The sequence below is a fragment of the Caretta caretta genome, chromosome 6 (assembly GCF_965140235.1).
Source record: "Caretta caretta isolate rCarCar2 chromosome 6, rCarCar1.hap1, whole genome shotgun sequence".
NCBI lineage: Eukaryota > Metazoa > Chordata > Testudines > Cheloniidae > Caretta > Caretta caretta.
Window position 1 is genome coordinate 77,388,910 of NC_134211.1, and position 15,383 is coordinate 77,404,292.

Consider the following 15,383-nt stretch of genomic DNA (forward strand, 5'->3'; position numbering starts at 1 on the left):
CTTTCTGTGACTTCTGCAGCCGCTGGTGTGGCTGACTCCAGGGCTGCCCAAGCAGCTGGCCCTGGGGACAGCTATACTGGCTGCTGCTGGAGTAGCCTGCAGCCAGCTGCTCGGGCAGCCCCACATCAGCCACACTGGCTGCTGCTTGAGCGGCCCTAGGCAGCTGGCCCCGGGGACCGCCCAAGCAGCAGCTGATGCAGCTAGCCCTGCGGACTACCCGAGCAGCAGTCCCAGTAGCGGCTGAAGCAGCCACTGTCGGCGGCCCCCAGCAGTGGCCCTCAGGGCAGCTGGTGCAACTGCTTCTCTAGTGGCCCCCAGCAGCTGGTGTTGCTGGCCCCAGCTTCCCCTCACAGCAGCGCCCCTTCCACCCCCAAGATTTAGTCAGGGGTATTTATAGTATGTCATGGACAGGTCATGGGCCGTGAATTTTTATTTATTGCCTGTGACCTGTCCATGACTTTTATTAAAAAATATCTGTGACGAAATCGTAGCCTTTATTATGAGTTATTGGTTCTTCTGTATTTTTTCTTTTTATTTTATGCAGTTTATCTGACTTTTGATTGATATGTATGTAGTCTGATCATACTACCTTGAAATAGCTTAAATGATAGCTGGATTAGGCCCTTTGGTTTGAAATGCCAAAGTAATAAATCAAAATAATTGTGTTATTGATATTGGACTTGTTACTTTTGTTACTTCCCTTGATTAACAAGTTTTTTGGAAGTATTTTATAGAAGACTTTTTTGCTATAAAGTACAGGAATTTATTATGAATTTAATGTTTTCCTGTGTCGTATTAGAAGCATTGAGTGTATTTTATCAGAGTCTTTGTTTTTGTAAAACAGGCAGTTTTTAAAGTTGTGTATACCTACATACATATTTTACAATAAACATAGATAATGGAAAGACAAGAATAATGGTACAGAGACTTCATAACAGAACAGTTTGTGGCTATATGGTTCCATCTGCTTTGAAATAATATATGAATAGTTTTGACATGGATCAGCTCAATGCATCACTAATTTGTAATGCGAAGCAGAGAGAACTCCTTAGTTCCCGTAAGTCATATGTTGCAGAAGCAAAATTAGCTGCTTGGTGTGTAGTAGTGGGAAAGCTTCCAGGTAACTAACTCTGTCCTTAGCAATTAGGTGTTCGAGAACGGTATAGTGGATTTGGGTATAATGGGCCTGATGTCAGATTTTTACTCCTGTATAAATGAAGTTACTCATGATTTACTCCTGATACATGCTGATTAGAATCATGCTCAGTGTGTGGCTCAGTGACTAAAATTCTCATCTTTGTCTGAGCTATATGCACCTCTCTGTAACAATTGCTTATTTCAAAATTCACTTAAAGTAGACCTAAGATGGCAATTGTGAAATCACAATATTCTGCATATAAAATAAATGTAGCTGTTTCATGTGACCTCTCCTAAATCCTTTTTTTTTGTTCTTGTAACCTGTGGAATCATTCTAGCAATTCATTAGCCCTGATGTAATTATGGTTGAGTGTTTGTTTAAGTTGACAATTGTAAGTGCTCTAAAACAGACATGCTTACTCAGATTTTCTTGAAATTTTCTGTACCTCGTGGGATCCAGGGGAGACTTATTGATCCAAATGTTGAATCATTTGAACAAGGGGTTCCTGAGATACAACCTCCCCTCCCTCCCCCAAAATCAGCTGTTTATGAAATCACCTGATTTTTCAGACACTCTCTTTGCACGCACCTGGGGCTCAAACTATGATTCTAATCCTCCACAAACTGATCACAGCCACTCAGGAATGATCTCAGGGAGTGCCCAGTTCCCACTGCCCCTTTGGGGAAGCAACATTGCAAAAGTTATTAAGGGCAAAGTTTGTAACTCCCGGTTGGCACGAGTTATTCTGCCATGCCTAAAAGTGAAATGCACATGTGCAGCAAGACTAGGCCTTTGTTAACAGCTAGAGGAGTTGGGACACTCAAGATGACATGCTGTGGTCATTGAATCTGAGCAGCACCTGTTCACTCTGAATTCAAACCCTACCCATGGCAGCTTTCTGAGAATGTGTTTTGTGTGTTCCTAGCTCTCTGCCTGCATTCTGCAGCGTTTCCTTTCAGAAACTTTGCACTGAGACCAAACTTTTCAGGTTTAAGAGCAATATTGTAAAGTGCTGTAAAATCCACATACAGCTTTTGATTTTAATTTAGAAGTATTCTCAATGAAATTAGCATTAATTTAAATGGTGGAAAGATGAAATATGCTGAATGCATACCAGAGTCATGTAATCACAACTTCACCCTGTTCCTGAACAATGGAACAGAGTGTAAACATAAGAAAGCATTTTGCTGAGTTACTTTGGCAAGGGGTTCCTGATATTCAGCCCTCTAACATGCACTGCTCATAAAATTTTCAGATTCATGTAACTGTTTTGGTGCAGAGCTAGGGCATACAGTGGTTCAGAGCAGTGAGGGGGGAGTGTATGTGTGCGGGGGAGGGGGTTGAAGTGTAGAAGATGTAAGGGGGTTGGGAAGGTGCGGGGGCGGGGATTCTGTCCCTTTGCCAATGTTTGCCCTTTAGGGCTGTGCTCTGGCATAGCTCCTGAGGGGCCAGCACACCCCTGGACAATGACTTAGCAGCGTAAAGAATCATTCAAACACTTTTTGAAAACCCAGTTTGATGGCTAGAACTTTGATGAACTGGATTTCCAAAACAGTAGTTTGTGTCTGATCCCCTCAATAAGTAAAAGGATCATTCTGAAAGCAACTTAACATTACTAATACATTGTGACCAATATAACAAAGATCCTGATTTCTGCAGAAAAATATCTTGCAGTTGTTTCCCCCTTCCTCTTTCTTCTCCCTGTGTCACGAGGTTCACTGCAGCATCTCCTGTTAGCCATCCTGGGGATTCGCTCTGCCATTCGGTATGACGTCTCCAGGTGCTGTCTCTCCCGTTGTCATCTCTGCCTGCAGACCCGCCACAGTCCAAATCCCAGTGTCCTCTTCATGACTCTGCCCACCATCCATATTTACCCCCTTCTGCAGGGAGGAGGGGTAGCTATGTCTGTCTAACTCCTGCCACTTCCCCAGTGGCGAGTGGGGCGGGGACCCAGGTTTGCCCACTACTCTGGGTCCCAGCCCAGGTACCCTGTGGATAGCAGCTTCCTGCTGTGCCTCTTACTCTTCTTACAGCTGTCATATCTCCCTGGGACACTTTCCCATGGCCCTAGCGCCTTCATTGCCTTTCCTCAGGGCATGCAACTACCCAGTCCTGGCAGCCAGCTCCTCTTGCTCCCCCAGTCTTTGGCAGCAGTTGCTCTGTTCAAAGTGCAGGTGTCTCAGCCTTCTAGAGACACAGTGTTCAGTCCTTGAGGTCCCAGCACCAACTTACCCTGCTCTGCCTTGCAGCTCTCATTGGGCCCTGATTGGTTGCCCCACGCAGCCTCCCTTTAAGTGGAGGTATTGTCAAAGGTAAAAACTAGGAGCATAATAAGGCTTGCAGAAACCACAGTTGTATTGCTTCTGCAGTTTCCTTTAACTTGTATCCAGAATTTCTGAAGGTACGTATGATTCTTCCTTTTGCCCTTTGTAATGGAGCATTAGTACTTCTGTTATATCATCATTGCAGTGGGTCAAATTCATTCTTGCTATAACTCATATTGTGTTAATGTACAAATTTATCTGATTATGTTAATTAAAAAGAGCAATTTAGCATAAAATATTAAACTCTCCTTTTTTACGTCATGGGAGACATTGGAAGGGTAGAAATAGATGCCTTTAGACCAGTGGTGGGCAACCTCTGGGCCGCATGCTGCCCATCAGGGTAATCCTCTGGGGGGGTCGTGGGACAGTTTGTTTACATTGACCGTACGCAGGCATGGCTGCCCGCAGCTCCCAGCTCCAGTTGGACTGGAACAGGGAACCGCGGCCACTGGGAGTTGCAGGCAGCTGGGCCTATGGACGGTCAATGTAAACAAACTGTCTCGCGGCCCGCCAGCAGATTACCCTGACGCCGCAGGTTGCCCACTGCTGCTTTAGACTGACATTTTATTTGCAGTTCAGTGCAGTTTAAAAACAAATGATATTCAATATTGAAAATTAGTGCTTATAACTAAGCCAATTTGGCCCTTACTTTACTAGAATTATTTTAATAAAGGTAATGCCTGATCATATGATAACCCAGGTTTTTGCAATTTTTAAATTGTTTTAATAGAACCCCCAAGATGGATTCAGCCGACTGAAACGATGGATTATGATTGGTGACCATCATCAGTTGCCACCTGTCATTAAGAACATGGCTTTCCAAAAATACTCCAACATGGAACAGTCTCTCTTTACACGCTTTGTTCGTGTGGGGGTGCCAACTGTTGACTTGGATGCTCAAGGAAGAGCAAGAGCAAGGTAAGATAACGGAAAAAAGTCAGGAGGTCTTATTCACAGGTACCAGGTTAAAAACATATGGTTTTGAATAACTTAAGTATTAAGGCCAGATTGGATCTGACATTATCCCTTTAACAGCGAGTGGAGGTAGAAGTAGCCTTCTAAGGAACTGGAGTACTTGATAGCGATCTTGTAGGTGTTTGTCTCTGAGGGGTTGGAGCAAATGCCATACTGTATGATACAACCGCATTTGCTCCAACCCCTCAGACAGAGACAAACACCTACAAGATCTCTGTCAAGCGTTCGTACAACTACAGTACCCACCTGCTGAAGTGAAGAAATAGATTGATAGAGCCAGAAGAGTACCCAGAAGTTACCTACTACAGGACACGCCCAACAAAGAAAATAACAGAATGCCACTAGCCATCACCTTCAGCCCCCAACTAAATACAATACATTCCATTTCTCCCTTGCATCCATGATTCACACATTTGTCATTTCAGGGCTGGAGTGCAAGCTTATTCTATCAATACGGTCAACCTTAAACTCCAGACTCAGGAACCTGAGAATGACTAGTCCTAGAGAGGACATCACAGCAGTATTCCATACCCTCCAGTGGGTTCTGTTGTGTTCATTTATATGGAAGGAAGGGCCCAAATAGTCAAATGTGTTAACATGACCTTGAAACTGTCCAACATAAAACAGTTTTAAACAAGGGGCTCTGGGTTTAGTATACAGAGACCTCAGCCTGCTTATTACCATGGCAAACACACTATTTAAAATCCTTTTAACTGTTTATTTAAAAATACATAAAAGAAGGAAAAACAATTAAAGCGTTTGAAATGTATTAAATAGTGCTTTCATTTTAACAACAACCCTTGTTCCCTTTAGCTGTAGAGAGTTTTTTTAAAAGGGGAAAAAACCCTTTTTTTGACAGTCTCTTAGATGGAGATAACTCTCCTTTTTGGGGAAAATTGAGAAAAGTAGTTGAGATGAGATGAGCTGTTAAAGTTCAATCCCGATTCATAGAAGACAAACACAAGAGGGGAGAGAAAAGAACAGCAAAGATAGAAAAATGCAGCTTCTGTTTCTGACTCTTTGACTCTTACTTCCAATCTCACTGTTCTACCAACACTGGCACCTCACATGGTCTTATCATCCACTCCAAGACTTGGCAAACTCGTACCAGCATAGGGCTGTTCAGGGCATTGTTTTTAGCTGCCTCTCTCTGGTCACAGACTTACAGGAGTGATGCAAAATATGCAGTCCTGCCTGACTAAGCCAGACCCTTATTAAACAGAAGGCAAAAGGAGAGGGATAGGAAAGAGAAGAAATAAGATTAGGGAAGAAAACAACACACAAGTGGGAGGGTATATGTGTGACACAGTCTCACATCCAGGTGAAGGTTAGGATTTAGCCAAAGCCAAGGGCGGTGATGGTGTCATTTGGCTCCCTCCCTCCCTCTGGCTCAGTCTGCTCAGACGTCTCAGGATTAGGATGAAGAAGGTCTGAGGTCCTAGGTGATGATGAGTGTGGCAGCTCACTGCTACGGTTGTTGGCAGGCAGCTGTTTCTTCTGCTAACTTTTTTTCCAAAAGTTGTTGTCTTTTGAGTTTATTAAAGGGAGTGTTGGGGTGAAATAGTCCATCCTCTCATTAAATTGTCTATCAATAAACCTAATTTCTGACGCACTAATTTTCTGTCATTGATTTCAAGTTGTCTAATCCTCTTCTTTACCAGTCATAATCTTAATACGGTCCTTGAGTGGTGTCACTAAAACCCTTTCTGTTTAAGTTATTTCAGTCTTTCTCTCTCCTTCTTATAAATTTTGGTCATTGTGACAGTTTATGAACTTTCATGTACTTTTTGCAGTTAAACTTACAATTAGGGTAAATTTGTAGGCCCAATTATCACAATAGTACCCATTTGTTTCTAGCTCCAGTTCAGAGTACTGGTCCTTATCACTAAATCCTTTAACAGGATGCGACTTAGCTGCCTGTGGATCTTCTCCAGCCACAACTGTCCCAAGTTCACTGTGCTCATCAGGGAACTGAGTTAGGTGGTAGTCAGTTCTGGATCTCTGTCTGTAGAACATATTGTCAGAAGAGATCAAAGGAGTAGCCACCTTTAAAATCTGCAAATCTCACTTTTCACAATTGTCTGTCCACAATAACAGAAGCTAAACTGATAGATTAAAATTCAAGAACAAACCACCAAACTCTAGGTAGGTAGGAGTAGCATCTACTTTATTCTGTTTTAGCACCTGGATAATATGATTTCTGCTCAATATATAACTAAAATAGATACATAGTGCAACTCCACTGAAGTCAGTTGAGTTTCACTGGGACTATATCTTGCCCTTTATCCATAAACTTTATTGTAAACACCAACTCATTGACTTTTTTTTATTTTCCAAATTCTTTGTCATTGTTGGATATCAGTACATTTTATTTTAGCGCTATCCCTGAGGGCAGGCATTTTGGGCCAGATCCTAAGCTAGTGTAAATTGGCTCCATTGGAGTTGTGCCATTTTGTACCAGCTGAAGATCTTGCCCTATGTCTTTCTCCAAAGTTAGCACCAGTTCTGATTTCAGGTCGGTTAAAAGGAGCACTTCCACAGTGATTCTGGAGCTTGAGTGCTTGCAGTTTTAAGTTTGCTCCCTAATTCAGGTCTTCCACATTGCACAGTGGCAAAGAACTATATGCAAAGGGTCTACGTTTTGTTGAAATTTTTGTAAGGAAAAGACCACCAGTCAGTGCATTTTTGACGTCTGCCATGTGAGACATTGATTCTAATGTTGTACTATAAAATCCTGCTATTTTAAAATGGTAAATAAGTTTTTAAATGAGCTAACTTACTGCAGTTAGTCTTCTTTTTTAACAGCTTAAAGTAAAATGAACATAATAAATGAAAACTTTTAAAATTAATTTTTCCATTATAAAAATTTATTGAAAAATTAAAAGCTTTGCACAATATCTGTTTTCTGAGCATATTCACTACAAATATTTTTCAGGGAGATTTGCATTTTTAAATTATAATGTTTGAGTATCTAATGCAACTAAATGATAGTTAAATTTTGCCATGTGTTGCGCTGCATCTCCCCAGAAAATTTGCATGAAAAGGATTGAAGAATTCTTACATTTTGATGCAAACAGCTCCTGATCAAGGCTTTCACTTATCCTACCCCATCTCCCTTCTCCTCCCCAATTTTTGGTGGAATGGACACTTTATGGGAAGCTACTTATTTTAAATATTCTGTCTCTCTGGATATTGACCATTTCCCCTTCGTTGGAGATGTATGTGAGAAACAATTCAGACTTCTCCATGATGCTCCAGGGTTGAGATTCCCCTTCTGCCAGATTCTTTGAATATGATGGACAAACAGCAGCACTTCAGTCTTATTGGTTGCTAACCTTTAAAATGATTTGTTGGCAACAGTTGGCAAAATCCCTTTTCCCCCACCTCTTTCTTTTCCCTTGGAGGTGGGGGGTGGAAACCAATATTTTCCTAACATTTTGCTCCTCAATTGGTACCACCCCCCAAACTCCTTCAAATCCTTTGTTCCATCTTTCCTTCCCTATCACAATATAGCCTACCAAAGGGTGCAAGCCCATAGTTAGGAGGTGCTCAATCTGTGAAGTGACAGCTTTGGGAGTCAAGGATGTGGAATTTATTTGAAGATCCTCATTGTGCAAAGGGAAAGAGCTCAAAGTTAGGGCAGTTTGTTGGGATCGCTGCATCCCCCTGCCCAAACCAGTCAGGATTCTTCTGGAGATACCTCTGCAAAAATGATTCCATCCTCTCCCATCTTTTGAGACTCAACAAAAAAAAAGCCTTGAACCCATATTCACACACTCTTCACCCTACCAAGAGTTGATGTAACTGTGGCGTCCATTGCAAAAGGCAGTAATTTTTGCTGAGGGGGATTTCTTCACAAAAGATCTTTCAGACAGTAACATAGAAGCCATCCATAGAAGGGACTTTGAAGCATTACCAGCCCTTAGAGCCACACTGGCAATCTCTAGCACCACAGTGTGCTGGTGTAATAAGCTAAAAAGCCTTGATCCCTTGATGAATTCAAGTTAATACTAAAGAGATGCCTACTGTGTTAGTGATGGACTGATCCATGAGACTAAATGAATGCCAACTCTGGCTTTTCCTTTGAACAGTAGATAACTATTGAAAGTAAATCCCCTCTGTGCCTCCAAGTTCTTGGGTGGAATCCTGGTTGGGAAGAAGGTTGGTAGGATGGGATTGAGGACACAGACAGACCAGTGTTTGCTTTCCACTCCAGCAAAGTCCAAGAAGGGCAATGAGTCTTCATACGAGGACAGAAGTTATTTTTGTTCTTAACTGCAACAAAGGTACCAGAGAAGGGCTCTACTTATTCCATAGCTTAAGACCTAGCCCAAGACCACCAGAGGGAAGCTGGGATCAGGGAACTGATCTGCCTTTATCAGCAACAGACCTGTAATAGCAGGATATGCTAGTTCTCAGACACCTGGTTCTATGTGACCATATGATCCCACTAACAGTTGAGATGGACAAAATGAAGACCAGCCTTCTTGAACTAGGAAAGGTTTGACAGGATCCAAGGCACTGATGTCTTGCCTGGGGAGGTGTGATGCTGTATGGAATATGGGTGACCATTTATTATAATATTGGTACCAATATTACAAAATTTCAGTGAATCTTACAGCATATGCCATGTAAGATAGTGGAAATGTTATGATTTGCTAAATATGATCTGGTTTATATGTATTATCTTTATATCGTTAATTACAAATATGTGTGATATATTTGCATCTCAAACCCATGCTGTGTTTCTGGGTGACAACACCCCAAACAGATTGGCATCAACACTATCTATCCTGTTTGATGGCCCATCAAGGGCAATCAGCTGTACAATGAACCCATTGAGAGAAGCCCGTGGCTCCACCTATGAGACAGCAGGACATGTAGGGACACGCTTGTGGACAGAGGACTCCAAGAGCATTTCCATGCCCATGTGCTGTGAACTTTTGTTTGGGACAGACGATATACAAACCATATGGCAAAGGATATAAAAAGGCAGCTGCATCTTTTCCATTTTGCCTTCAATCTTGCTTCTTACCTCTGGAATATCTTCTCTACAAACTAAAGTTTTGAACAAAGGACTGATAGACCCATCCAAGCTTTGGATGTGTTCCACAGGGACTTTACAAGCCAGCAAACTCACCAGTGCTGCTAAGACTCACCAGTACAATTTGCTCTCCTTTTTGCAGCCTGCCCTGACCTTGGTATTTTCTGTGTGGGCTACCCTAGGCGCCTTGGGGCGCAGTCTCATCCATCTTTATCTGCTGCTCCTAGGTCTTCTGGTCTTATGCATAGTTATTACTCTGCTCAGTCTTCCTTGCAGGCAGAATCTTCTCTTCTGTCTGCCACATCTCAGTCAAGATTAACTAAACCTGATAGCTTGGTTAATTGATCACCAAGTCCAAAACAAGATACTCCTCCAAATAATAGATTCTGCTACCTTTGTGCAGGCTTCACACCCTTTTGTCCTACAAGAGTCTAGACAAAAAACCTTTTACTGGTGTCAAAACAGAAATATATCAACTCTTTGAAGCCAGGATTTTTTACAGCAGTGGTTTTCAACATGTGGGGGTCTAAGATTTTCAAATTCAAAATTTCTTTTAAAGGCCCACAAATGAAAAATGATTGCAAAACACTGTCTTATAGCGTGGCCTAGACCTGGGCCCAAGACATTCCACTATTGCATTACATGTCTCAGCATTAAACAGCATCATTAATGCAGGCCCATTCAAGTCTCCTATACCTGATGGTAACAGTTTCCTTGTCCAGCATGACTACCCAAGCCAACAATTAGGGCAATTTTTTCCTACCTGGGATCTGTACACAATATTTGTATGTTTTCATGATCTAGGCATTCAAACCTCTATGGCTCTCAGCTCTCCGAAGACGTGAGGCTTACTGCATCTTCCACAGGACCAACACTGTTATTCGTTCTCCAGAGTCATTTGTATCAAGATTACTTCTTCCTTCGGTACTTGACAGGAAATAAATCTGCCTTATTAATAAAAATAATACCTAGCTCTTATGTAGTGCTTTCCATCAGTAGCTCTCTAAAGCGCTTTACACACAGGAGGTCAGTGTTATCCGCATTTTATGGATGGAGAAACTGATCGAGGTGAAGTCATTTGTCCAAGATCACCCAGCAGACCCTTGGCAAAGCCAGGAATAGATCCTGAGTCTCATTCCTGTGCCCTATCCACTAGACATTCATTTTACTCAAAGCCTCAATATCCCAAAGAAAAATTATTTAATATGTTAAAATGTAAATTAGTGGATCCTATCCATATAGGAAAACATCTTTGTTTTCTTTTATTTTCATACCTGGGTCTGAAGCATCTAAACCAGTGGTCTCCAAAGTGGAGTGCGTGCACCCTAGGGGATGCATCAGACCATCCGTGGGGGTGCACGGCAGGAGGAGCGCCGCCGAAGGAGTGCCACTGGCACGGCGGCAGCAGCGCTGATTCTTTGGCGGCAGCTTTTTTCTTTTTTTTCTTTTTTTTTTGCTTCCCCAGAGCTGGCCCTGGGAGTGTGCGATTCAAAAAGTTTGAAGACCCCTGATCTAATCCAATCCTGGCTAGGTGGATCAAGCTCTATATCAGCAGTGTATTCAGCTACAGATAAACTGATTCCAGAGGGGGTTAAGAGCCCACTCAGTACATTCATGTTAACATCCTGGCCAGAAAGGGCATCAGCCGCCATAAAGGAAATCTGTAAAGCTGTCACCTGGTCATCTCTCAACACTCTTATAAAAGCCCCACAGGCTTGACCTGCATTCCTTTGCAGAAACATCCCTTGGCAGGAAGGTGCTCTCAGCAGTATACCGAAAATAGACTAATTTTAGAGGAGGAGGTGGAAGAACATTCTTCTTCTTCTTCCTTCTTTCCTACCAATTTTTCTTGTTGTAGTTTCATCCCAACTGTTTCAGACTGCGGGAGCCGTCAGAATACAGAATGGAACATATGTTACCTCATTTCTGAGACTGGCTTCTCCTCCTCAGTCTGCCCCATCTGAGGTAGTTTCCAATTCCCTATACCATGGTCTTTTCAAGGCCCCCGAGTATCATCATTAAATTATATTTAATCTACTAATAATTTAGTATTTTCATATGGCTCTGTATAAAGGTAGATTGGGCATGTTCAATCCCCATGGATGAATCTAACTGCCTTTAGTATTTGCAGTAAGAGAGATATAGTCTTTTGCACTTGGAAGATTCAGAAGGAATTGGTTGGTTCAGAAGGAAGGAAGATCCAAAGGTTAGGGCATTAGCCTGGCATTCAAAAGACCGGAGTTTAATTTCCTGCTCCCCCACAGTCTTCCTGTGCGACCTCTGGCAGGTTACTTACAGCAAAATTTTCAAAGGTGTTTTTTCTTAAGTTACTTGCACTTAACAGCATAAGACTCGTTGACTTTAATTGGGACTTAGGCTCCGAAATGTCTGTCGCTTCTGAAAATGGGACTTAAAAACACTTTTGAAAATTTTGCCATTAGTGTGTCTCTGCCTACATTCTCCATTTGTAAAATGGGAATATCAGGTCCTCACATCACTCTCTACCAGGAGGATCTTGGCAAGATATGTCCATGATCTCCTGCCCCCTCAGTTGAAGGAAGGGAGAATTGTAGTTCAGACTACAGCCATGTGTGATATCACCAGTCACATCCTCCAAATACCTTGCCACATTCCTCCCATTAAACAGAGAGAAATGAGACCCCAAGTTTCCTACTGTGGAAAAGGAAGCAAAAAAACTTTAAAATAAAAATACCAGGCAACCTTTGAAAAGCAAGGCATAGTGATGAGAAAAACAGAAACATGATTGTATCTATCTGGTTTGCATGTGACTTTTAAGAAATATTTTTCATCTGTGCCAGGAAGAAGTTCAAGCTTCTCTTACTGTTTTTGTTTTTGTTTTTCTGAAAGCTTGTGTAACCTCTACAACTGGCGTTATAAGAATCTGGGTAATCTGCCTCATGTGCAACTTCTGCCAGAGTTCAGAACCGCAAACGCTGGATTTCTGTATGATTTCCAGCTTATAAATGTAGAAGATTTCCATGGTGTGGGAGAGTCTGAACCCAATCCTTATTTCTACCAGGTAAGAATAGAGATTCAGTGCCCTATTAGAAATGCAGCATTATGTCTTATTAAATCTGGAAAGAAATGAAGATGGAATATTGATTTCTTTAACTGAAGTTAAGTAAGCTTTCAGAGCATTAACATCTTTTTTATATTTTTGCATACACAGTGGAAATCAGTTTTTAATGATCAGTCCTTGTGATTATCTAGTTGTGGAGGTCATAAAATTATAATAATTAGTCTGTGGTGTTTGCCTCTTACACTGAACTATGATTTTCCTTGACTCTCCCTCCCGACCCCCGAAAAGTAGAAGTAATTTCACCTTTTTTTGTTGACTGCATATTTTGTTGCAGATAAATAGTTTTTTGTACCAGTGCCAATTACAGCCAATTATAATCCTGTTTATCTGCTTCATCATTAAAATATGTGGCAGAGCTTCTCTGTCCTTGGAAGAAGGAGGATTTGCTTTGAGATACACATCCAGACTGGAAGAGTCACAGTTTTTATTGATCTGTATATAGTGTTCCAAAAAATGGTTTCCCAAACCAGCCTTCACAAAAGGATCAAACTGTACTATGTGTATAATGTGTGCATGGATATGTATATTTCAGCACAATGTTGTGGAACAGTTCAGGCTCCTCAAGTATAACCACCACCAAAGCAAACATTAAAACACTAGGAAATTCACAATTCAATTATGTCAAATGCTATACCGCAGCCAACAACCAGCTTAGATAAAGTGCAATCTTCATCTGGCCCCATTAATCACATGTGCATCCTCTATTGCGCTGAAAATCAAATGCCCCAAACCATCAACTCTTTGTTCCTTTCTTACCTAAAGCTTTGTATTAAAAACTGTGGTACAGATGTACAAAAATAGGATCCTATGTTGTGGTTCCTATTGTGTAAGTCTTGGATATAATTTACACAGGTAAGGATTTTCAAGAATGTGTCTGTGAAGATTTTATTTTTGAATCTTTTAATTTTTCTAAGGTGTATAAAGATGTTTGTAGACTATGGCTGAGGTCTTCTTTTACTTTTTTAAAAATTAAACCAATATTCAGGTATAGTGAGTATATCACTGCTATAACACCAGCTTCCCTTCATTTTCTTTATTCATAAGAACTTAATTGTTCTGTAGTTTGTGGAAGATATAATACTAAAAAATGTAGACGCTTTCTCATCATAGTAGTTTTTATCCTTTCCATGTAATTTCTGATATTTTTTTTAATGTGAGGTTTTTGTACACACTGTGTGTGTATTTATAGCACATGGAATGTGTAATTGGTGATTCAAGGTTTGTTAATAGCCAGTGATGAATATGGCTTTCAGAATGCTATTTGTGTTCATGAATGTAAGAGTATGTCTTTTTGTGTAGACTTAACGGTGACCAGAATTTGTAGACCATGAGTAAAGTGTTCTAGTATTTGTAGCAATAAATTCAACCAAGTAAATCAGAAATGAAACAGGGAAAAGAGGGACGAGTTGCAGCCTGTATTTATATAAATATAACAATTTGAAATTGTAATATGATGTTCTTTGGATGAATGGTTGAGGGTGGGATTTTCAAACATCCTCAGCATTAGATTAGTTCTGCTGCCAATGAAGTCAGCGTTTTACCAATGGCTTCAGTAGGATCAGAGTTAAATCACTGCTAAGCACTTTTGAAAAATCTCAGCCGTAAAACTTATTCAAAACTATGATACTTACTTAATTGGAGGTATCTGTATACCATGATTCCATGGTTTTGAGGCAGTATAAATAAGAGTTGTAACTTCACATTGTCTCCCGTGAGGAAGAAATGAAAAATTAGTTTGTATATTGTAGTACTCAAAGGTCCCGATCAGGACCCCACTGTACAAAGCAAGACACAGTCCCTGATTCAAGGACTTCTGATAACTTCAGTTTTAATCCTATATTGAAATGAACTAAGAGTATTTGAGCATTTCAAAGAAGTTATTGGTTGGTGGGACTGATTAAGCATATTTACACATAGCTTATTAGCATTAAGCTTTTCATGTAAATATTTCCTTGATTCATCTGTTCATACACCCATAGTCACAGAAGAATTTTTATTCAATTTATGTATTTTTAATTGCTCAGCGCATCAGCAGTTGTAACCACAGAAACATCGGTTAACAATAATATGGTAACTTAAGGATTTTCAGCGATCCCTTTAGAAAACTAAATTAGATGGATGAAACTTAAGGCTATCTGGTTCATTCCTCTTTTTTTCTACAATTAGCTTCTTTTCCAGTGTGTCTTCTGAATGCACCAGGATGCCTCAGTAGTGTCAACTCACTCCCAAAGGCAGAGGCACAAATGAGCCAACTAACATTTTATTTTCCTTTTAAAATGCAGAATCTCGGTGAAGCAGAGTATGTTGTAGCACTCTTCATGTACATGTGCCTGCTTGGTTACCCTGCCGACAAGATAAGTATTCTGACAACCTATAATGGACAAAAGCACCTGATCCGGGACATCATTAATCAGCGTTGTGGGACTAACCCAATTATAGGCCGACCAAACAAGGTAATTTTCAAAATAACTTAGCATTCTCTGACTTTTTAGAATTATAAATTACAAAACAATATAATTATATAGTATCACCAATATCTACGTGATGGGTTCTTTGATGAATACAAATGTTATATTCACTGGGATACTGTGGATAGACCACTGTTCCCAAGATGTTACTCAACAGTACATTAACTTTTTTGCTTACTTTTGTTTATTTGGACTCTTGCGTAGGCTGTATAACTAGATGAAATATGGTGCTCCCAGGTTGCAAGCTATACAGGAAGGATAAATTAGATGGCTATCAGTGTTACATAACAGAAGGACCAGAATTACTAACAAAAGATCTTTCCAGAGTGTAGGT

General features: G+C 40.8%; 1 protein-coding gene across 2 annotated transcripts in view; it reads left to right on the top strand.

Moving 5' to 3' along the window:
- Positions 1-15,383, top strand: part of AQR (aquarius intron-binding spliceosomal factor) — a 123,760-nt gene that overhangs the window by 81,677 nt on the left and 26,700 nt on the right. For both annotated transcript variants that reach the window (XM_048852358.2, XM_048852357.2), the window contains exons 29-31: positions 4,193-4,380; positions 12,350-12,521; positions 14,864-15,034. In XM_048852358.2, the coding sequence (XP_048708315.2) occupies positions 4,193-4,380; positions 12,350-12,521; positions 14,864-15,034 (531 nt within the window). The remainder of the gene's footprint in view (positions 1-4,192; positions 4,381-12,349; positions 12,522-14,863; positions 15,035-15,383) is intronic.